At 49.2% G+C, this 24,569-nt stretch overlaps 1 protein-coding gene and 1 pseudogene across 7 annotated transcripts in view; one reads left to right on the top strand and one right to left on the bottom strand.

Moving 5' to 3' along the window:
- The window catches only part of PXN (paxillin), a 45,013-nt gene extending 29,623 nt beyond the window's left edge, over positions 1 to 15,390 (bottom strand). For 2 of the 6 annotated variants that reach the window (XM_033408738.2, XM_033408739.2), the window contains exon 1: positions 15,226 to 15,390. In XM_033408738.2, the coding sequence (XP_033264629.1) occupies positions 15,226 to 15,238 (13 nt within the window). In that variant the 5' untranslated portion in view covers positions 15,239 to 15,390. The remainder of the gene's footprint in view (positions 1 to 15,225) is intronic. The other 4 variants (XM_049698617.1, XM_049698618.1, XM_004281427.4 and 1 more) reach the window with 2 other exon arrangements.
- A 3,206-nt stretch (positions 15,391 to 18,596) lies between these two features.
- Positions 18,597 to 19,300, top strand: LOC101276630 (40S ribosomal protein SA-like; annotated as a pseudogene). Its single transcript, XR_007471534.1, has one exon. The product of XR_007471534.1 is annotated as a 40S ribosomal protein SA-like (transcript).
- The last annotated feature ends 5,269 nt before the right edge of the window (positions 19,301 to 24,569 follow it).

Below are 24,569 nucleotides of genomic sequence, written 5' to 3'. Positions count from 1 at the left end.
GTCCTAAAGTCATACACATCCAATAACTGAGCTTCAAACCAGATAAAGCTAAAATCGACAGAAATGAAAGGAAAGAAAGACAAATCCACAATCGTAGCTGGAGAGTTCAACTCTCTAATTGACAAAGCTCAGTAACTGAGAAAAAAAACTTTCAAAAGGAAGCCGAAGGAAGATATAATCAAATAACCCGAAAGTTGTAGAGCAGCAGGACAGAGAACCCACAGAGGGCTGAAGCAGAAGTGGCTGGGGGACACCAAGGAGCAGGAAAGGCTCCTCTCTTTTTTCGGGGCCCACAGACCTCGCCCAGAGGGGAGAGAGAGACATACCAACTGACACTATACTTCCCAGGGGTTTTCACTCCCTGACAAATCTGGGTGGGAGGGCAGTGTTCACACCTGCCATGCATCTGTTTGATTCGTTTCCTCAATCACTACACTCCCAAGCACACTGTGATACACACACACACGAAATACACACATGCACACATACCAGCCTGTCTCCCTCACCTCCTCCCTCCCCAGTGGCATCTCTGAGTGGGAATCAGAACAGTCTACAGGAATCAAAGGGGGCTGTATGGGACAGTGGCTTACAGCAGTCTCTGGATTCCAATCCCAGCTCAGCCACTTACCAGCGATTCACTTCAGGCAAGTCACTTACCCTCTTCATGCTTTAGCATCTGCATCTATAAGAATACCTACTTCAAAGGGTTGTTGTGAGGAAAAAAAATATATGGTAACGCAAGTCAGGCACTTAGATCTGTGCCCGGCACAGGGTAAATGTTATATTAATGCTGGCAACTGGTATCCCAATTATGTAAATACATATGCATTGAAGAGATTATACAGAAATGTATAAAAACAGTTACTGTGGTTATCTCTGGACGATTATCTCCCTGAGTTTTCATTATTTCCTTCTTTGTGCATCTCTGTACTTTTTAAGTTCTTCTGCAATGAATGTGTATAACACTGATAATCAGTATTAAAGAAAAGTTAAATATTAAAAGGAACATAAATATAATTAGTCCTTTTCATAGGCATTTACAACAATATAGTAAAATAAACTTTAAAAACAATGAGGAAAACTACTATACATAAAATAGATAAGCACAAGGATTTACTGTGTAGCACAGGGAATTATACCCAAAATCTTGTAATAACCTATATTGGAATATAATCTGCAAAAGAAACCCCAAAGAACAAAAAACTGAATCACTATGCTGTACACCTGAAACTAACACAATATTGTAAATAAACTTGAATTAAAAAAAGAGAGGAAAGGACTTCCCTGGTGTTCCAGTGGTTAAGACCCCATGCAGGGGGCCTGGGTTTGATCCCTGGTCAGGGAACTAGATCCCACATACCACATCTAAGAGCCCACATGCCACAACTAAAGATCTCGAATGCCGCAACTAAAGAACCAAGTGCTGCAACTAAAGAACTGGTGTGCTGCAACTCAGGAAACGGCATGCTGCAACTAAAGAACCCACATGCCCCTGTGAAGATCCCACATGCTACACGGAAGATCCCGCACGTGGCAACAAAGATCCCACATGCCGCAACTAAGACCCGGCACAGCCAAATTAATTAATTAATTAATTAATTTTTAAAAAAAAACAACGAGAGAAAAATAAACAATGAAGTGATATAAACATAAAAGATTTGAAAACAGGTATTCAGATAAATACTTGAACGAGAATGTTCATAGCAGCACTATTCACAATAGCCAAATTCTGGAAATAACCCAAATGTCCATCAACGAATGGGTAAACAAAATGTGGTCTATCTATACAATGGAATATTATTCAGCCATAAAAAGGGATGAAGTACCGATACACGCTATGACATGAATGAACCTGAAAAACATTATGCTAAGTGAAATAAGCCAATCACAAAAGGCCAGGTATGGGGCTTCCCTGGTGGCGCAGTGGTTGAGAGTCCGCCTGCCGGGGACATGGGTTCGTGCCCTGGTCCGGGAAGATCCCACATGCCATGGAGCGGCTAGGCCCGTGAGCCATGGCCGCTGAGCCTGCGCATCCGGAGCCTGTGCTCCGCGACGGGAGAGGCCACAACAGTGAGAGGCCCGCGTACCACACAAAAAAAACAAAAAACAAAAACTCTACACAAAAGGCCAGGTATTGTATCATTCCACTCATACGAAATGTCCAAAATAGGCAAATCCATCGAGACAGAAAGCAGATTAGTAGCTGCCAGGGATTATGGGGAGGGAGTAAAGGGAAGTGACTGCTTAACGGATACAGGGACTCCTTTGGTGGTGATGAAAATGTTCCGAACTAGACAGAGGTGATGGTTGCACAAATTGTGAATGTCCTAAATGCCACTGAATTGTATACTTTAGAGTGGCTAATTTTATGTTATGTGAATTTCATCTTAGTTTTAAAAAAGTGAAGGGTATGTATATCACATGCATGCTTATGTATTTACAAATGTGTAGAAGATGGGTGGGTAAGATACACGGCAAACTGTTAACTACAGTTACCCCTGGTGGGGGAAGGAAGGAAGGACTTTCACTCTGTACCTTTTTCTTTTTTGTTTTTACAATAGGTATGTATCTTCTTTGACATAAAAACTTTTACAAAGTAAGTAACAATACTGGATACAAAATGGCATGAGATGGGCTTCCCTGGTGGCACAGTGGTTTAGAGTCTGCCTGCAGATGCAGGGGACACGGGTTCGTGCCCCGGTCCGGGAAGATCCCACATGCCGCGGAGCGGCTAGGCCCGTGAGCCATGGCTGCTGAGCCTGCGCGTCCGGAGGCTGTGCTCCGCAATGGGAGAGGCCACAACAGTGAGAGGCCCGCGTACCGCAAAAACAAAAACAAAAACAAAAAAATGGCATGAGAAAGGTCTCTAGAAGAAAACAAGGCTTGAGGATACACTGTGGCAAGTGCGTGGTTCTAGACATGAAGAAAACTAGGAAGCCGGATATTCCCAAGAAGGGCTAGAAAGAGGGAAAAAAGCACAGGCTTGTTCTGCTATGAAGTGTCCCAGGCAAGTACTTTCTCCTCAGAGGGTCTCAGTTTGTCCCTCTGTAAAACAGGTGAGTTGAACCTCATAAGTGATTTTCAAATGATTTTACATTTTTATTTTCAAGTTTTTGAAAAACCACAAAACCCCTTTTGCAATTGCAGTCTTCAGTGGAAGCCCAATATATAAACAGATATGAAGTGAGCAGCTCTGACTGAAGAGGTGATCGGCAGAGACCCCAACCACAGGAGTGGGTGACATCCTAAGGCCCCTTCCACTCTAAGAAAGACTGAAGTCCAGAACCACAGAGAAGGGAGGGCTGACTGGTCACACGCAACAGAACGTTTGGAGGAAAAATCTCACAGGCAGTAGAAGCAGGGAGAAGAGAATGGGCAGAGCCGGGATGAAGCCCAAGCCAGTGACGAGGAAAGGAGCTGCTACCGGCAATGCCATCAACAGCCAGCAACCAGCAAGCCCAGGGTCCCCCGGGGCAGATGAGCCTCTGTCCAAGATCAGGCAGATAATAGCTGTCTCCAGGTCAGAATTCCTGCTGCACTAAGGGTGAAAACAGGATGTTTTGGAACAGATCACAAGTGACCACAGGAAGCATGACAACCACCTCCAGGTGACACTCCTCTTCTTCCCCAGCTTGTTTCTGGCGTGGCTGCCTCAGCAGACCAGGCAAAAAGACTTCCAATGCGGCTCTCCAAAGACAGAGAAGAGGCAGGAATTCTTGGAAATTTTAGGACAGGGCAGAAGAGACCATCTGAGGGGTTCAGACAGGGAGGAAACAAGGCCACCGAGCTATCTCAACAGCTCCCTCACCCCAAAGATGCAGCTAGGCTGATGCTCCTAAGGACGGTGAGGAAACCACACATCCACTTGTGAGGACATAGGACTTTCCAAGATGGGCAGCATGTAACCAAGCGAGCCCAGAAAGGAACCAGGTCAGGTCTCCGACGAGGCACGAGTGTAGTGTGCCAGGCGCCGTGTCCGCTCCTTCATCCCCGCCCCAGAGGAGCCAGCCCCATGCGGCTGTCCTGCAGCTCACCAGTGATGAGAACCCACCCCAGTCGGTCAGCAGAGTCCGGAGGGAGTCCACGGGGCAAATGGTAAATCCGGAGGAAACCAAGTGCAGGCTGTGGGACACTCCCATTTCCACCCAAGGAAGAGGAATATTCCTGGAAACAGAGAGCAAGGAAAAGCCTGGCCACGACTCTCTGAACCACTTCAAACCTGAATGGGGTCTGGGACTGACCCAACAGATCGGCTGCCCCTAAATGGGTACAGAGGCAGACAGGGGGCAGCCTAGGTACTGGGTCCACTCAGCTGACAAAAGCCACAGTTCACGGCCCAGAAAACCAAACTCTCCCTTGTTCTACTGCTACTAGGAACCTCACTGGCCTAGACCCATCCTGGGAGGTTTTGTAGATGTCACAGACCATCCTTTACAGCTTGCCTTGGCCAGAGGAAGGCCTGCGAGTTCTGGGAGAAGCCCTGCACTGATCCAAGAGCAGCTCTCTGGCCGCTCTCAAATTTTAGTCTTAGATGAGCAATCAGTATAAACCAAGCCACCAAACAACGTCCTCCTCCACCGCTTCCTCCTCAAAGCCACGGAAGAGGCTCAGGGGAAGCGAGATGTCACACAATCAAAATCCAACTTAACACCACCAGCACCAGAACATGACTATTTCACCTGCAGAGCAGAGCCCCAAACACTCGTCCTCACCCCACAGGGACACGAAGGGTCCCAAATCACATTCTCCGGGGAGCTAACAGAGCTCAGAATCCTCCCCCAGGCCCAGCTAAATGGCCATCCAGGTACATGTGCTCTAAATGCCCGCCACCAAGGCCACAGCAGACACAGGCAGCAGAGTTGTCAGGTGGAAAGGTGACAGAGAAAGCCAACCTCCCCCCCCAGAGCAATGTCTAGATTATTCCAGGGAATAATAATGATAATCGTTACCGTTTATTGAGTACTTTATAGCATTTCAGGAAATGCGCCTGTTTCACAGATGGGGGGGCTGAGGCTCAGGGTATAAGGTGACCTGTCAAGGTCACACAGTTGGCAAGTGGCAGCACGGATACAGACCCAGGAGAGGAGGGGCTGATAGGCGAGCCTGTGTTCTTTCTGTGGCACTACGCTGCCTCCCCACCTGCCTGGAACCCAGAGGGTTTCTGGCTCAGATTCTCCAATGGAGGAAGTGGTTTGCTGGAGGTTCAGCATCATGATGGGTGTCTGCAGTTCATACTCATTTAATCATCAGCCACCTTCAAATATTTATTAAGCAACTGCAGAGAGAACCAAGCCATACTCGGAGGTTAGAGACACTTGAACAGCAGGTAAGATCCCTGTCTTCAATGGGCTTACAGGGCAGAGGGGGAGACAAAAGGAAAAAAGCCCAGTGTACACAGATCTGTGAAGTTACAGTGAAGCGGGAGGGTCAAGAGGTTGGCTAGTTTTAACCGGAAAAAAAACCTTCTCAAGAAGGTGACTGCAGCTGAGACCTTAAGGGCTGAGAGTGAAAGGAGACGGACAGGTCAGGAGGCTATTTTCTGCAACATGGACAAGGGTCCAGACTTCGGGCAGAGCTAAGTGCTTGGAGTGGTCAGAAGTCAAATCTAACTCAGAGAATGCAGTTCAAGAAGCCCCCTAGACTTGGCAACTGTGTGTTTGCCGTAAATGCAGGGCAGAAAGAAAGCATTTTTAGAACCTTCCAAAGTGGGCCCGCTGCAGGCAAGAGAGAGGGCCAATGCAAGGGCGGGAGCTGTCGAATTCAACAAACCAGTGCCATGAAGGATGGGCGTCCAGTGTAGCCGACTTTGATTTTTCGAAAGAAATAACATACGGATTTTTGGTTGCAATCTCCTGATACTTTAAATACTGGCAACTAATTCGGAATTTTTGTTTTGTTTTGTTTTGTTTGTTTTTTTGGGTTTTTTTGTGGTACGTGGGCCTCTCACTGCTGTGGCCTCTCCTGTTGCAGAGCACAGGCTCCGGACGCACAGGCTCAGCGGCCATGGCTCACGGGCCCAGCCGCTCCACGGCATGTGGGATCTTCCCAGACCGGGACACGAACCCGTGTCCCCTGCATCGGCAGGCGGACTCTCAACCACTGCACCACCAGGGAAGCCCCGGAATATTTTTAAATACCACGCAGGCCAAGTAACACGGGTCTGCAGGCCAAATCCAACCTGCAAATTCCCATCTCTGCGTTAAGGTTTCCAACATGAAGAACGAAAAAGAGAAGGGGGTTGGGCACTCAAAGACCTAAGATCAAGTTTTTACTACATTATCTGTGGTGACACTGGGTGTGACCCTTTCCTCTATGTGCCCTGAGCTGCAGTTTAGCTTCCTCATCTGTAAAATGGAGGAAGCTACCACATACTCCAAAGGGCTGTTGTCAGAATCATCAACAATGATGAAGTACGTGAACATGTTTCCTAAACCTTAAAATGTTGCAGAAATGGGGCTTCCCTGGTGGCGCAGTGGTTAAGAATCCCCCTGCCAATGCAGGGACACAGGTTTGAGCCGCGGTCCAGGAAGATCCCACATGCTGTGGAGCAACTAAGCCCGCGAGCCACAACTACTGAGCCTGTGCTCTAGAGCCTGCGAGCCACAACTACTGAGCCTGTGTGCCACAACTACTGAAGCCCGTGAGCCTAGAGCCCATGCTCCGCATAGAGAAAAGCCACCACAATGAGAAGTCTGCACACCGCAATGAAGAGTAGCCCCTGTTCACCGCAACTAGAGAAAGCCCGGCACAGCAATGAAGACCCAACGTAGCCAAAAATAAATAAATAAAATAAATAAATTTTAAACTGTTGCAGAAATGGTTTAACACAGGCCAAGAGAAGGGAAGGGGCAATAACAGAGAGAGCAGACAACAAATGAGGCTGTGAAGAGAGAGTGAGAAGGAAATGAGCTGGGTCTTTGCTGGCGTGCAGACCGGAAGAATCTGGACAATAGAATCCACGTCAGGGGTGGAAATATAAATTTAGGAGTTGCCAACACACCAGTGATAAAAGAGGTCACGCAAGTAGATAAATTTACCTGGGTACCTAGGAGAGAAACAGGGAGCCCAGAAAAAACCTTTGGGAAAATGCAATGTTGTGCCCCACAAAGGGATCAGAGAAGGAGGAGGGGAAGGAAGCAGGGGGTTCTGCGGAGAAGCAGGTTTTAAGGAAGGGAGGGGAAATATGGCTGCTACAGAGTGAGATGCATTCTTAGCAAAAAAGAAAACGTGGAAGAACGGCCCAGGCTGCATTCAAAACAGAAAAAGGAGCAGGCTAAAGAAGTTAGCAGGGGCAGATGGGGTGGAAAGGAAACCAGAAGGAAAGGGGATCCAGGTGTATCTGCGGATGGGTCACATTAGACCACGGATGTTGACACTGATGGGAGATGCTGGCGGGGTAAGGGGGGCGCGCGGGGAGTTACAGGAGGTGTTGAGGTGGAAAAAAGGGGACACAGCAAATAGCAGACCGTCCTGGAGGGTCTGTCTGCTGTGTGCTGAGCGCTCCCACGTCCGCATCACGAGGCCTCCTGACAACGAGGGAGGCAGCAGCTCCAGGCTCAGTTCACAGCCCACTTGCAGCAGGGTCTTTCTGTTGTTGCAAGAGGCCTGAGTGTCCATGGCTCATTCAAAAAGGCTCCCAGACTGGCGTCCAGGAGAGTCGAGCCGAGCCGTCTGAGGATCCTTGCGCTGAACCGAGAGGAGATTCCCGGAGGCCTCTGCCTACCTTACTCATGCTAGCTCACCCTGGGTTCCACTCTTTCAAACGGCTGCAAGTGTGTGACTCGTTCTCTCCAACAAGAAAACAGAACAGAACATGGCTGTTTCTGCCAAGAGAGTTCTGAATAAGCTGCATTCCATTTCATTAAAACAATTACCTGAGTCCCAGCCAAGAATTACATAAAGCTTCCTCCGAGCACCACCCCTCCCCACCCCCACCCCCATAAAGCACACATCATCCTGCTCCTCAAACAGGCAGTCAGGCTGGACACGGCTCTGAGACCTCCCTAGGACGACCCCACGATCATGACCCAGCGTCCAGCCTCTGTATCCTTGCTTGCTGACAGACAGAAGTGAAGCTCACAGAAGACCCTCGGGCGAAGCACTCCTCTTACGAGGGCCGACTGGCTGCCCAAAATGCTTCTAGTAGGCACCAGGGCCCTCAAAGCCAAGGGGGCCACTGGTGCCGGAACCCAGCTATTTCTCCCAAACAGATGGGAGGCCTGGTGGACAGGATTTGAGTCTGCACAAACCAAGACAAGAGAGACCTGGGAGTGGGGATTCCAGGAGAGGGAGCCTCAAGTCTGGAGAACTGGACAGCCAGCGGAGCTGCAAGCAAGAGCCTAGGGCCACTCCGGCCTCCGCTGCCCACAGGCTAATGGTGTTCCTTTGGCCACAGATAGGAGGTTCGTGATGTGAAGCAAATGGCATTTCGTCCCCTCCCCCAGTCTCCAGCTGCCCAGAGGCTGCTCTCTGCCTTTTGTAAAGCATTGCTCTGCATCCCACCCAGGCAACCCCTTCCAAACTCCAACCAGAGCCCAGCATCTCCCTTGCCCCGACACTGGTCCGGTTAACATCACCATACCCAAAATAACCCCAGAGGCTCCCTCCACACCAGGGAAGCTCACTGTCTCTGCCTGGCCCTGTCCTTTTTTCTGCATGGGTCACAACATGCCCCCAACCCCAGCTGAGAGTCACCAGTCACCACCATCCCAGAACCACTTGGCTCCTGTCTCTGCCCACCCAGGGAGGCCGAGAGTCACTCAGGTCAACCACAGGTAGTCACTTATGAGCACCCCTGACCGAAAAACTCCAAGCCCACTATGGAAAAGCAAGGTTTTCTTACTTTTTTCCCAGCTTTTTACCATGAAAATGTCTAAACATACAGAGAAGTTGAAAGGCCATTGCAATGAGCACCCATATACCCTCTACCTAGATTCAGTCACAGTTAATGTTTTTGCCACTTTTTTGTACACACTTGTACAAATTCTCTCTCCTTCTCTCTCTCGACATATATACACAGTATATACACATATACCCCTTTCTTTTTTTTTTTACTACATCATTTAAAACTAAGTTGCAGACATCATGATATTTCACTCCCAAATACTTTCACATGCACCTAAGTAACAATGTTCTCCCGTAAAACCACAATACCACAATCACACAAGAAATAAGCATTAAAAGGCCATCTTTAAGGGAAAATTTGGCCACTGGGGCTCTGCTGGGCCTGGCCAACCACATATTCTGCCTGTCACTGGCCTAGCATCCAAGGCCTCCCTAGAGAGGCCAGCCCTGGGCCCCACTGGTTAGGCAATCAATCCATTAGTTGGAAGACTTATCTGGATGTGAATGGACGCTTGAGGCCGGATGTGTGACTCCAACTGAAAAGGCAACGTGGACCTGGGAGGCCGTGGTGGCTCCAGGCCTATCCCAGGTCAGGAGACCATCTCTGGACAGCCCGCCCCCCCTTTATTTTTTGGCCGCACTGCCCAGCATGTGGGATCCTGATTCCGTGACCAGCAATCGAACCCAGGCCCCCTGCAGTGGAAGCGCAGAGTCCCAACCAATGGACCGCCAGGGAACTCCCCTGGATACCCCTATGAATCTGCTGGTTTGTCAAGATTTCTGGGAAAATTCAACTTCCTAATGCTTTCTCTCCCTCTCTCCCTCCCACAGGACATCCTCAATTCTCCACCTCAAAAGTTTCCTAGGACTTCCTCTTCTGGAAATGGGCGGGCTCCCAATGGCAGCCATGTGCAAACACCTGAACAAAGAAAGGAGAGTGTATGGGGTGGGGGGCACAGAGGGCTCTGATTCCAACCACAAGGAGTGAAAAGGGAGCTCAGAACCCGCCCCAGGTGCTCCGCAGCAGCTGTGCTGTAAGCTCTCAACCCTGTCTTGAGGCTAACAGGTGACTGAAGAGGTAACAGGTAAGAGAGGAATGAGGTCCTCCACTGAGCAGGAGACACTGCCACAAGTGCCCAGCATCCCATCCTCAGCATGGCATCCCCAAGAACGAACAAATGAGAGGGAAGAAGTCACAGAGAACAGGAAAAAGATGTGAGACACTGAACAGAGAATGTGTGTGTGGGAAGGGGCAGAGAAGATTTTTAGCATCCTAGAAGTGGAAAGCAATCAAACCAACAGGCAACCCAAGGGCTTCCCAGGTGGCACAGTGGTTAAGAATCCACCTGCCAATGCAGGGGACACGGGTTCGAGCCCTGGTCTGGGAAGATCCCACATGCCGTGGAGCAACTAAGCCCGTGCGCCACAACTACTGAGTCTGCGCTCTAGAGCCCGTAAGCCACAACTACTGAGCCCGTGTGCCACAACTACTGAAGCCCGCGCGTCTGGAGCCCATGCTCCGCAACAAGAGAAGCCACCACAATGAGAGGCTCTCGCACCGCAACAAAGAGTGGCTCCCACTTGCCGCAACTAGAGAAAGCCTGCGTGCAGCAACGAAGGCCCAACGCAGCCAAAAATAAATAAATAAATAAATAAATAAAATTTATTAAAAAAAAAAAAGGAATCCGCCTGCCAGTGCAGGGGACACGGGTTCAAGCCCTGGTCTGGGAAGATCCCACATGCCGCAGAGCAACTAGGCCCGTGCGCCACAACTACTGAGCCTGCGCTCTGGAGCCCACAAGCCACAACTACTGAGCCCATGCGCTGCAACTACTGAAGCCCACGCACCTACAGCCCGTGCTCCGTGACAAGAGAGGCCACTGCAATGAGAAGCCTGCGCACCACAACGAAAAGTAGCCCCCACTCACCATAACTAGAGAAAGCCCGCGTGCAGCAACGAAGACCCAATGCAGCCAAAAATAAAAATAAATAAAGTTTTTAAAAAAACAGGCAACTGAGATCGATCCAGTATCATGAACAGACATGTAAAAACGGTTACAAGCCCAATCTGCATTTAAATCCCAGCTCTGCCACTCACTAGTTATAGAACTTGGGCAAGTGGGCACACCCTTTCTGTGCCTCCATTTTACCATCTGTAAAATGGGTAGTAGTAATAATAACGGAACCTGCACCTCATAGGGCCAACATGATTCAATGAAACAATGTATGTAAGGTACCCAGCACAGGGCCTGCACATAGTAAGTGCTCAATAAACATTACAGTAAGAGTTCTGCAAACACTGTAAAAAAGAAAAAGTGTTCTACAGATGGCTGTTATTATTAATGAAGGCACTGAGACCAGGACAACCCAGCGGAGGGCTGGAACGAGAGTGAAGCTGGGAGGAAGTTTTTTCAACATCTCTGGCCTTGGAACAAGGTAAAGGCCTAAGGGAAGCTTTGGAGAGTTGGCACACTCAGGAATAATGAATAAACAGGGGAGGAGGGCTGGTCAGCACATCCACAGTTAATCTGGCCTTCCACTGGCCAATGCACAGCCACCCCTGGGCAAACTGGAAGAAAAGAATACTGAGATGTTCCCTCGGGGGACTTCAAACCCACAATGGCAGGGCTCTGGCCCCCAGCGGCCTGAACATTTCCACACTAAGCTATGGCTGCCCAGCAGAAAGGGCACCTGCTTAAGAATCCAGCACTCCAGGGTCTGAATTCCAGCTCTGCACCTCACTAGCACACAACCCCGGAGAAGATCTGGCCCTGACGCAGAGCCCCACTAGGAACTCACCATCACCCCACGGGCCGCGCCTGTCACAGGCCCAGCAGCTGGGTGCCCTGACCCTAGCCTAACACACAGAGGCACCACAGATGGGTGAGCCCAAAGTCCAGACTTTCCATGGAACAGAGAGGCTCCGTAGCCCAGAATGCCCCAGGCAACTCCCCTGCTCCCCAGTACTCCCCCCAAGGACAATGAGGCACTGTGTTCCAGAGGGTCAAGACTGCTGAGAAGCTGCACGAAGACAGGTCCAGATTCCAGCAGCAACTGGGCATTGCCAACAGCTGGCTATTCCCCCTGCAAGGGATGGGAAAGGCAAAGCTATCAAGGCCTGAACCAGACCACCCTTTGCCACCATGACCATATGGGACGGCCCCCAGGGCAGAAATGTAAAAGGTACCTAGCAATTACTCAGGAGGCCCCATGGCTCATCCCCCTGGTTAATTACCGAGCATTTACTACCTTATTATAATGAAGATGACCAAATCTGGAATTGGATCAATCTGAGTTACAATCCCAGCGCCCCCCACTGAATTTCCCTGACTCAGATTTCTGCATCTGTAAAGCGGAGATTAAACACCTCCCTCTCGGAATGGCTGGGAAGATACCAAGGAATGCTGAGTAGGATGCCTGGCTCCCATCAAGCGCACGTGATCATTATTAGCCCCCAGCTGTGGTCACTGCCCCTACCCCCACCCCAAAGTGCACTAGACACATGAAGGAGGGGAGAGAGAGGAGTCAGGTCCGAAAACATAATCAGAGTGCATCTCAGTGTTATGAGAACTCTGTCCAGGAAACTCCAGCCAGAACTCGAACAGGGAGAACTCCCAGCCAAACCAGCATCTAAACAGTAATGAGAAAAGCCACCACCAGCCACCCCGCAGCACAAAGCAGAGAGAACACACACGGAAGGGCAGGACATGCTGTGTTTATGTTTTTCTGCCCAGAGAGCTATAAATTTGTAACTTATTAAACAACACACGGTGAGTTTGTCACTAACAGCTCCAGGAAGGGGAGAGTTCCCCAATTTTTTTTAAGACCAAAAAAAGTCACAGCAGAGACTCTGACCCCTCTAGACTTGCTACATGTCAAACGCCCCTGTTTCAGGGACCAAGAGGCTCACAGCTGAGAGCACTCTCAGGAGAAAAATAAAAACAAGAGGCCTGGCCTATGTGTCCAGCCTAACTAGGAAAACAGCTGACGGGCAGGGTGCTGAGCAGCCATCCAGACAGCTGATGGGGCCTGAGCCTGAGCGCAGAGGCAAATTCCTCTCTCCTCCTGCACAGCCCATTCCTCCCACCCCAGGCTCCGCTCAGCCAGGCGTGGCTGGCCCCCTGGGAGCTTAGGCCAAGGAAGCTGGGCAGCCCAGATTCAGACAACTGAGGAGCCTATGGTGGAAAGCAGCAGAAGTTACAAGTGGCAGCCATACCCCACTGCAACCCCTCCTCAGGCAGAAAGGCCTCGGGGTACACAGAGCTGCAGACCTAGGAGCTAGGGATTAGGCTTATAGCCATGATTTTGTCATTCTGTGGCTGTGCAGCCCTCGGCAAGTGAATCAACCTTTCTCAGCCTCAGTTTTCTCAATTTGTAAAAGACAGGTAGTAATGATAGCAGTGGCCCTAAGGGGCTCTCAAAAAGGGCTGCTGTGAGGACAAGATGAGTTGAGGTACGGGGAAGTACTCCTCGAACAGCAAATTTAAATTCCTACAATCCACTCTGCCAGGGCACTCTCTTTCCTTTCAGAGACGAACTCAGTTTCCTGGCCCTAAATGGAAGACTGTCAGAGGACAGGAATTCCGGGCTTCAACTGCGAACTCTAAAAAGCCTTTCTCAGTCCTTCAAACAGCAAGGGGACTGTCTAGAAGCAACAGAACCCCCATCAGCGTTTCAGAAACAGTAACTCTGCTCGCAAATTCCCACTGGGAAAGCATTGAGACTTTCAGATTCTGATTGAAAAAATATCCCCCCAGACTCCTTTCAGCTCAGTTATTTTTATGTGAAAAAAAAAAAATACCTGCCTGAAAGCCATGCCAACCTTGAGTGTGTTGGAAAAATGGGTGCCAAGCCAGACCCAAAGGCCGAACTATGCTTGGCAACCATCTCACTCTGCAAAACAGGCAGGACCGGACACCATACCCAGCTCCAGGATCTCGGGGCCAGTGGGGTGGGGAGGCACCCTGATCCCAAAAGGAAGCCTCCGGGAAGCAGTCAAGTCCCAATCCTCCTCCCTGTCCCCTTGGAAATTCAGTGCCTACAAATAGCCAGTCTTAATTTAGTGCCCTGTGTGCTCAGGGGAGGCCCATCAGTCCTGTCTGATGAATCCACCCCTCAGAGCCTGAGACAGAGAAAGCATCAGCGGTCACACAAGCCACCCACAGTCCATAGAGGGAAGACAAGGCTCCTACAGAGAAGAAACTTTTCCCCCCTCCTCAACTCCCCGGCTCAGAGGCCCTCCAGCTACAGGCGTGAAGGGGAGGGAGGGAGAGTGAATCCTCCCACTCCGGAGTTCACACCACTCAAGGCATTCCTAGAACCCTGGCACCAAGCTCCCTGGGTTTAGTGTCTGGTTCCAGGAGATACTTTCCCCTTCCCTAACACCAGATCAAGACTGGACTGAGAAGAGTAATTTGGGAGCTCCACTAACAACAAAAACAGTAAAACTCTGTTCTGGGCACCTTAACTTCCTTACCTGCGTGGCTTCCCGCAAGTTATGCTGCGGTGGGGGTGGAGGGAACGTTACCAGCCTGGACAAGTTCAAAGATGGCCATACCTTGGGGCCCACTTCCCACCTCATTCCTCTGGCATTTCACCAGAGTCTGTCTCCCCAGCTTACTCTTCTAGGACGAGGCTGATCTGTGATATAAAAGGGGAGGGGCTGGTCCACAGAGTGGCCAGGGCAGTCCGTGAAATGGACTGGGGGGATCAGTGGGACAGGAGGGAAACTTGTCTTTGTGGCAGCTCAGAAGCTCATCAGAGGCTGTGTCATCAGAGGCTTATCTCTAACTTGTGAATCTGACCTGTAAAATGAAAGGCGTCGGCTCGGTGGGGCTACCCCTGAAGTGGGGATGTCAGCCTGTGAAGGGGTGGTCCTCGAGGGGGTGGGAGCGGATCCTGGAATTGAGGGCCCAGCCTGTGAGATTAGGCAGCTGATCCCCAAGTTGGGTGTTCTATCTATGCGACCGGGGTGGGGGAAAGGTCTGTGAAGTGAGGGTCCCACAGCTGGGGAGGTGGTCAGGTCCGGGCAGTGGGGGCCCGTCCCTGAGGCGGACGGGGCGGGTCCTTGACGTGGGTCCCTGAAGAGGGTCCCTGAAGCTGCTCTGGGAGATGGGGGTGGCACCCCGAGGTCGAGGGTCCGGAGGTGGGACTGTCCTCGAAGCGAGGGGGTGGCAGCTGTGAGGACGGTGCGGGGCTGGCCTTGGCCTGGGACTCAGGCCCAGCGCGGGATCCCGGCCCCGCAGAGCCCCGGCCGGCCGAAACCAGAGCCGGGACCCGGGCCGCCGCGGGTGGGATTCCGCCTGCCGCTCGCTCGCGCCCGCACCGGCTCGGGGCCGCGCACCCCTCGCTGCCTACTCGCTCGGCCTCCCGCTCACTCACCGAGGTCGTCCATGGCGGGGCCGCGGGCGCCGGAGGCCGGCTCGGCGTCGCGCTCGCTGCCCGTCCCGGGGCCGCTCGTCACCGCCGCGCAACTTTTCCGCCGCGAGCCTCGGCCCGGAACGGAACGCGCCGCCGCCGCGCGCGCCCGCGCCCGCCGCGCGTCCCGCCCCCAGCCGCCCCCGCGAGCACGCGCGCCCCGCGCCCCGCCCCCGCGAGGCTGCTGGACCCGCCCCGTGAGCACGCTGGACCCGCCCCCGCCGCCGGCCCACGAGAGCGCGCGCAGCCTGGACGGTGGGCGCCGCTGGGCGAGGCGGCAGCGTCGCCTTGTGGCCGAGCAGGCAGGTGGGACGCTGCCAGGCCTTCAGGCCCTCTGTCAGTCTTTCTCTGTCTGAGAGTCACATGCCTGACTGGCTAACAGATCCATCTTCCTGTCTTGACATCTCACAATCCATCAGTCACTCATTCATCACATGTCTGTCCACTGGAGAGTCAGATTTATCCGTCTTTCTATCTCCCAGTAAGTCGCCTCCCAAGGGACCTGTTCGAATCAGTACCAGGCGAGGCCAGGAACATTTGGAGGACCTTTCCTCGGGGCGCCCTCTGGATCGATGGCAGTGAAGCTCGCAGCCCAGGCTTTGGGGCCAGATTCAATATTTTCGAGGTTATATATCCTTTAATCTTCCACATATCCATCCTCTATAGACGGAGATTTTTCCGAAACTCTGCATGGAGCAAAAAGGACCCCACCTTAGACAGTAAAGGAAAAGTTACAGGGAAGTTACACCCAGCGCTGGGCATAATTTCCTGAAACACCCCACTGCCATCCCAGACTCCAGAGGGGTTTTCCTCCCACAGAGTCAGAAATCGGGTAATAGGGGCTTCCCTGGTGGCACAGTGGTTAAGAATCCACCTGCCAATGCAGGGGACACGGGTTCAAGCCCTGTCCGGGAAGTCCCACATGCCGCAGAGCAACTAAGCCCATGTACCGCAACTACTGAGCATGCGCTCTAGAACCCATGAGCCACAACTACTGAAGCCTGTGCACCTAGAGCCTGTGCTCCACAACGAAGAGTAGCCCCTACTGGCCGCAACTAGAGAAAGCCCACGCGCAGCAACAAAGACCCAACACAGCCAAAAAAGAAAAAAGAAAAGTTCCCCTTCCCACAGAAATCCAGCCCTCAAGACCCTCTGTGTCGGGTTAGGTCCTCCAGGAAGCAGATGTTGAGATAGAGTTGGAGGAATGCCTGTGAGAGAGAAAGAGGAAGAGGCAAGACTGGCAAGGAGAAACTTGGATATGACAAAGATAAGCCAACTCAATTGAGAGCCCTGGAACAAAATTTCATTAGAGGAGTCCCCAGTGGGCAGAAATGTCCAGGCCCCAATTCCCCCACCATGTTCAGCCATCAGCTGGGGATGCCCATGAAGTGTGTGGCCTTGTCCTGAAGGCCCTGCATCTGGAAGCTGTCATTTCTCAAGCTGGATGACAAGCTCTTTTTTGAAGGCAGAACCAAGTGGCTCTCCTCTGTGGATGCCACATTCTCCTCCATTAAAATTCAAGAGCTAAGACTGCTTCCCAGCTAGGCAGTCTATTACATGCCCTTCCAACACTTTCCATGTACTTCTGTGTTGTAGGCACTTCTCTCTGCTGTAATTTACATTTAGTGGTACGATTGTTTGATAAATGTCTCTCTCCCTTTCAGACTAAAAGTGCACAAGGGCAGAAACCATGTCCATTTTTGCTCATATCTGTACTTAGTCTGTGTGTTTCATGTAGTAAGCACTCAATATATATTTGCTGAATGGCTGGCAGATGTTGTGCCTGACACTTGGAACAAAGCAAACTGTAGTCCCTTTCCTCAGAAAGTTCACAGTTTAATGGAAGATTAAGATAGTGAGATCACCCATTCATTCACTCAATGATGAGATATTTATTGGCACTCCCTTCGAACAGGTCCTGTGTTGGGGCTGGCGATACAATGATGAATAAGACTGATATGGTGCCTGCCTTCTTGGGATTTAGTCCAAAAGGGCAGACAGAAGAGCAAACAGGCCTGTATGAAGGATGAATAACCTCACACCATTCCCAGCTGCCTGGAACAGTATATGCAAAGGCCTTTAGGCAAGACAGAGACCATGGTGCATTGGAAGAACTAGAAGGAAATTGCAGCATGGAATACAAGGTGAAGACTGATAATGGGGGTACAGAGGGGTTAGCAGGGGTGCCTATCCTGCATCAGACACTGGGCTAAAGCTGGGAGAGGCATAAAGAAGAACCCACAGTTAGTCTAATTCACATTAAGCCCTGGAGTTTCTGGGGTGAACAGTATGCTAAAACTGTAATAGGGGATATTACAACGGGGATGTAATGTCACATTTCCTCTAGAGGAGGTCAAATGCGTTCTCTTCAGAACAATAGTAACAATTATAATTGTACTATCAATATAATGAACAGGCTGTGGGCTGGGTGCTTTCCATGCTTTTTTGCATTTAATTCTGACCACAAGCCTAGGAGATGACCACTATTATCCCCTTTTTCAGTTGGAAAAGTTAAGAACAGAGAGATTGAGTTACCCAAGGTCACAGAGCTAGTAAGTGGGAAGTCTGGGATCTGAACCTGGGAATTCTTTGCTAAGGCCTGTGTGGGAAACCTGCTACTGTGCCAAGTGAAACCATTATCCTTAGACCAATCCCAGGACATACACTTGTCCCTGTCTCAAAGGTCTCAAAACCTTTTTCAAAGCAATATTCCCTGGAGAGGAAGAACAAGACATCAATTGAGCCGTCAATTTTGCCCTTGGTGGGTGGAATTCTAAGGAGAACTCAGTCTTTGGAGTTCAGTGCTGGTGACCTTGGACACTCAGACCCCTGCTTGGGATTTCCTAATGTAAACAGCCCCAAAATACCTTTTTCTGGGACTTCCCTGGTGGTCCAGTGCTTAAGAATCCGTCTTCCAATGCAGGGGACACGGGTTCGATCCCTGGTTGGGGAACTAAGATCCCACATGCCACAGGGCAACTAAGCCTGTGTGCCACAACTACTGAGCCCGTGCTCTCTGGAGCCTGCAAGCCACAACTAGAGAGAAGCCCACAGGCCGCAACTAGAGAGAAGCCCGCGTGCCACAACTGGAGAGAAGCCCACGTGCCGCAACGAAGAGCCCATGTGCTGCAACAAAAAATACCATGTGCCGCAACTAAGACCTGATGCAGCCAAAAATAATCAATCAATAAAAATTTTTTTAAAAAGGATCTTAAAAAAAAAAACAACAAACCTTTTCCTCCCCTCGGGGACTCCCATCCCCCAGCCATCAGACTTGGTTAACTCAAACCAGGTTTTCTCATACTTCCTAAGGATGAACTGGTATTGCCTTTCCGCGCTACCCAGACAGGGGTCCATACGGCGTTGCTCTGGATTCCCGTCGTAACTTAAAGGGAAATTTTCACAATGTCCGGAGCCCTTGATGTCCAGCAAATGAAGGAGGAGGATATCCTCAAATTCCTTGCAGCAGGAACCCACTTAGGTGGCACCAACCTTGACTTCCAAATGGAACAGTACATCTACAAAGGAAAAGTGATGGCATCTACATCATAAATCTGAAGAGAACCTGGGAGAAGCTTCTGTTGGCAGCTCGTGCCATTGTTGCCATTGAAAACCCAGCTGATGTCAGTGTCATATCCTCCAGGAATACTGGCCAGCGAGCTGGGCTGAATTTTGCTGCTGTCACTGGAGCCACTCCTATATCTGGCCGCTTCACTCCTGGAACCTTCACTAACCAGATCCAGGCAGCCTTCTGGGAGCCAAGACTTCCGGTGGTTACTGATCCCAGGGCTGACCACCTGCCTCTCACAGAGGCCTCTTACATGAACCTGCCTACCATTGGTCTGTGTAACAGATTCTCCTCTGCACTGTGTGGACATTGTCATCCCGTGCAATAAGGGAGCTCACTCAGTGGGTCTGATGTGGTGGATACTCGCCCGGGGAAGTTCTGCACATGCGTGACACCATCTACTGTGAATACCCATGGGAGGTCATGCCTGATCTCTACTTCTACAGAGATCCTTAAGAGATTGAAAAGGAATAGCAGGCAGCAGCTGAGAAGGCTGTGACCAAGGAGGAATTTCAGGGTGAATGGACCGCCCCACCTCCTGAGTTCATTGCTACTCAACCTGAGGTGGCAGACTGGTCCGAAGGTGTGCAAGTGCCCTCTGTGCCTATTCAGCAGTCCCCCACTGAAGGCTGGTCTGCAGCTCCCACTGCTCAGGCCACTGAATGGGCAGAACAACCACTGAGTGGTCTTCAGCTGTTCTTCTACAGACTCTTAAAGTGGAAATAGGTTGACGGAAAATAGTCTCAAAAAGAAAAAAAAAAGAACTGACATTGACAGGACATTGGTGGACAGCCCTGCCAAAACTTCATTCAGGATCCTCATGGTGAGAAAACAGCCTCCAAGAAAGTAGATCCTCCATGGGATCACTCCACGGCCGAATGTTCTGAGGCCCTCTAGTCCATGGAATGTCAGTGTTTTCAGACATGTGCTGTTCCTTCCACCTGGATGGCTCTTGATGCCTCTTCCTGTCCCAGCCCACAGGCCCCTCTACTTAGCAGTGTGGGGTAGAGGTTAAGTGCACAGCTCATTGGACTGACTCCACCCAGGTTCTAATGCCAGCTTTGTTCCTTGCTGGTGGTGAATCTCAGACCATTCACTCTTTGTGCCAGTTTCCTCCTCTGTAGAAAGAAGATAAATAATACCTACCTGTCAGAGTCATCATAGGATTAAACAAGATACTACACATTTACTACTTAGCATAATCCTTGTCACTAACAAGCACTTTCTAACTCAGCGCTATCCCCTAGAAACAAAATGCAAGCCACATATTAAAATTTTTTTAATTTTAAAATTAGTAATTAAAATTTTTTTTAATTAGTAATTAAAAATTTTCTAGGAGCCACATTAAAAAAGATAAAAAGAAACAGTTAAAATTAATCTTAGTATATTTTACCTAATCCAGTCTATCCTAAATGTTATCATTTCAACTTGTAATCAATATAAAAAATATCAATGAGATAGCTCACTTTTTTTAATAGGAAGTCTTTGAAATCATATGTGCATTTTACACTGACAGCACATTTCATTTCCACTAGCCACAGTCCAAGGGCTCAGTAGCCACATGTGGCTAGTGGCTACCACACTGGACAACTACCACACAAATGATAGCTGACATCATTATTTGGGGGGGATTTCAACCTAAAAGCCATTTCCCCAGAAAACCATTCCCTGGCCTGGTAGACTATGTCAGGGCTCCTGTTATTAAGACCTTTTTTTAGCACCCTGAAAGCACTCCTCATAATTATACAGTTGACTCTTGAAAAACACTGGTTTGAGTGGAGTGGTTCCACCTACAAGCAGATTTTTTTTTCCATAAATTCAGATAGTACTACACAACCTATGGTTAATTGAATCTGTGAATGCAGAACTGAAGATACAGAAGGCCGACTATGGCACTTAAGCATCCAGGGATTTTGGTATATTCGGGGCTCCTGGAACCAATCGCAGATAACGAGGGACGGCTGTAATTAAATACTTCTTATGCACTCATTTGCATCTGTCCATCTCCTACCAGATTCTAGGCTTCAGGAAGGCAGAGACTAAGTCTGTCTCATTCACTGCTCTACCCCAGTACCTGACACAGGACATAGCACATAGTAGTTGCTGAATAAAACTATGTTGTGTGAATAACATTTGTTAAGTACCCATTTAATGAATTAAGTTTACCACTGCACTAATTGATGTTGGGAAGAAAGAGGGGATTAAGGGGAAAAAAAGATTTGGAAGAATAAATTCCAGAGCTTACAATACAGATGTGGAAGTTTTCTTTACAAAAACAGTAGTTGTTCATTGCAGAAAGAATTTTAGAAAAACAACAACAACAGATAAACTTAGATATAAAAATTAAAAGTATCCATAATCCCCCCAAAATTAATGACCAGTTGTAGATTCTTCTAGACCAGCCTTTTACACACACTGACACACATATTGGGAACATTTATTGTTTAGCATGTGGGAAGCAACATGTTAGGTCTTTTACATTATCATCTCATTTAATCCTCACAAAGATCCAATGGGGGGCTTCCCTGGTGGCGCAGTGGTTGAGAGTCCGCCTGCTGATGCAGGGGACACGGGTTCGTGCCCCGGTCCGGGAAGATCCCACATGCCACGGAGCGGCTGGGCCCATGAGCCATGGCCGCTGAGCCTGCGTGTCAGGAGCCTGTGCTCTGCAACGGGAGAGGCCACAACAGTGAGAGGCCCGCGTACCGCAAAAAAAAAAAAGATCCAATGGGGGTTTTATGCCTATTTTCCAGGCCAGGAAACTGAGGCTCATAAATGAAGTCACGTGCCCAAGGCCACACAAGTAAGAAGTGGCAAAGTTGGGATTCAAACCCAGGACTGTCTGACTTTACAGTCTAGGACATGGCTCCTGAAGGGGAGCTTGGGGACTGTGTCACACACCCCTTGGCAAGTTCAATTTCCCCAGAGGGCTTGGACACAATGCCTTAGGAGGCCCTGCTGTTTCTGAATTTGGGGGGAGGGCACCCCCACACACACTCATTGTCCTGCTTAAAATCTTCCTGACACCAGAATAAAGCCCAGTGATTTTCCACCAACTCTCTTTTCTCCTTTCTCAGCTCCAGTCACAGGGAAAGACTTCAATTTTTTGGCCGCACCATGCAGCTTGCCAGATCTTAGGTCCCTGACCAGGGATTGAACCCAGGCCCTCAGCAGTGAAAGCATGGAGTCCTAACCACTGGACTGCCAGGGAATTTCTGGGAATGACTTTCAATTCCTCCAAGAGGCCACATCCTCCTTGCTCCAGAACACTGCAGGTACTGATACCCTGGCTAAAAGGCATCCTGTCCTCTTTCTCTTGGTTAACTTCTCTCCTCCTTCAGTTCACAGCTCAACACCCCCTCCTCCAGGAGGCCTTCCCTGACCACCACCCAGGCTTGGATAATTGGTCCCACAACCTCCACCAAAGCATATAACTCTGTGTCAGGCACCATGGGGAGCCTTTTTCCTATATTATCTCATTTAATACCCACAAAATCTCTACAGCACTGGCACATTGGAATGACCTGGGAAGCTTTTATTTTATTTTATTTTTTTGGCTGCATTGGGTCACCGTTGTTGCTCGGGCTTTCTCTATTTGCATTGAGTGGGTGCTACCCTTCATTGCCGTGCACAGTCTTCTCATCGTGGTAACTTCTCTTGTTGCGGAGCACGGGCTCTAGGCACGCGGGCTTCAGTAGTTGGGTGCACGGGCTTAATTGCTCTGCGGCATGTGGGATCTTCCCAGACCAGGTATTGAACCCGTGTTCCCTGCATTGGCAGGTGGATTCTTTTTTTTTTTTTTAACATCTTTATCGGAGTATAATTGCTTTACAATGGTGTGTTAGTTTCTGCTGTATAACAAAGTGAATCAGCTATACATATACATATATCCCCATATCTCCTCCCTCTTGCGTCTCCATCCTCCCTATCCCACCCCTCTAGGTGATCACAAAGCACCGAGCTGAGCTCCCTGTGCTATGCTCTGCTTCCCACTAGCTATCTATTTTACATTTGGTAGTGTATATATGTCCAGGCCACTCTCTCACTTTGTCCCAGCTTACCCTTCCCCCTCGCCGTGTCCTCATGTCCATTCTCTACGTATGCATCTTTATTCCTGTCCTGCCCCTAGGTTCTTCAGAACCTTTTCTTTTTAGATTCCATATATGTGTTAGCATATGGTATTTCTTTTTCTCTTTCTAACTTCACTCTGTATGACAGACTCTAGGTCCATCTACCTCACTACAAATAACTCAATTTTGTTTCTTTTTATGGCTGAGTAATATTCCATTGTATATATGTGCCACATCTTCTTTATCCATTCATCTGTTGTTGGAAACTTAGGTTGCTTCCATGTCCTGGCTATTGTAAATAGAGCTGCAATGAACATTGTGGTACATGTCTCTTTTTGAATTATGGTTTTCCCCGGGTATATGCCCAATAGTGGGATTGCTGGGTCATATGGTAGTTCTATTTTTAGTTTTTTAAGGAATCTCCATACTGTTCTCCATAGTGGCTGTATCAATTTACAGTCCCACCAACAGTGCAAGAGGGTTCCCTTTTCTCCAGACCCTCTCCAGCATTTATTGTTTGTAGATTTTTTTAAAATAAATTTATTTATTTTTGGCTGTGTTGGGTCTTCGTTTCTGTGTGAGGGCTTTCTCTAGTTGTGGCAAGCGGGGGCCACTCTTCATCACGGTGCGCGGGCCTCTCACTGTCGCGGCCTCTCTTGTTGCGGAGAACAGGCTCCAGACGCGCAGGCTCAGTAGTTGTGGCTCACGGGCCTAGTTGCTCCGCGGCATGTGGGATCCTCCCAGACCAGGGCTCAAACCCATATCCCCTGCATTGGCAGGCAGATTCTCAACGACTGCGCCACCAGGGAAGCCCTGTTTGTAGATTTTTTGATGATGGCCATTCTGACTGGTGTGAGGTGATACCTCATTATAGTTTTGATTTGCATTTCTCTAATGATTAGTGATGTTGAGCATCCTTTCATGTGTTTGTTGGCAATCTGTATATCTTCTGTGGGGAAATGTCTATTTATGTCTTCTGACCATTTTTGGATTGGGTTGTTTGTTTTTTCGATATTGAGCTGCATGAACTGCTTGTAAATTTTAGAGATTAATCCTTTGTCAGTTGCTTCATTATCAAATATTTTCTCCCATCCTGAGGGTTGCCTTTTCATCTTGTTTATGGTTTCCTTTGCTGTGCAAAAGCTTTTAAGTTTCATTAGGTCCCATTTGTTTATTTTGGTTTTTATTTCCATTTGTCTAGGAGGTGGGTCAAAAAGGATCTTGCTGTGATTTATGTCATAGAGTGTTCTGCCTATGTTTTCCTCTAAGAGTTTTATAGTGTCTGGCCTTACATTTAGGTCTTTAATCCATTTTGAGTTTATTTTTGTGTATGGTGTTAGGGAGTGCTCTAATTTCAGTCTTTTACATGTAGCTGTCCAGTTTTCCTAGCACCACTTATTAAACAGGCTTTCTTTTCTCCATTGTATATTCTTGCCTCCTTTATCAAAAATAAGGTAACCATATGTGTGTGGGTTTATCTCTGGGCTTTCTATCCTGTTCCATTTATCTATATTTCTGTGTTTGTGCCAGTACCATACTGTCTTGATTACTGTAGCTTTGTAGTATAGTCTGAAGTCCAGGAGCCTGATTCCTCCAGCTCTGTTTTTCTTTCTCAAGATTGCTTTGGCTATTTTGTGTTTCCATACAAATTGTGAAATTTTTTGTTCTAG

Source organism: Orcinus orca, chromosome 15 (genome assembly GCF_937001465.1).
Source record: "Orcinus orca chromosome 15, mOrcOrc1.1, whole genome shotgun sequence".
NCBI classification, from domain to species: Eukaryota; Metazoa; Chordata; class Mammalia; order Artiodactyla; family Delphinidae; genus Orcinus; species Orcinus orca.
The sequence above is the reverse complement of the archived record's forward strand: the minus strand, read 5'-3'. Positions and strand labels throughout refer to the sequence as shown.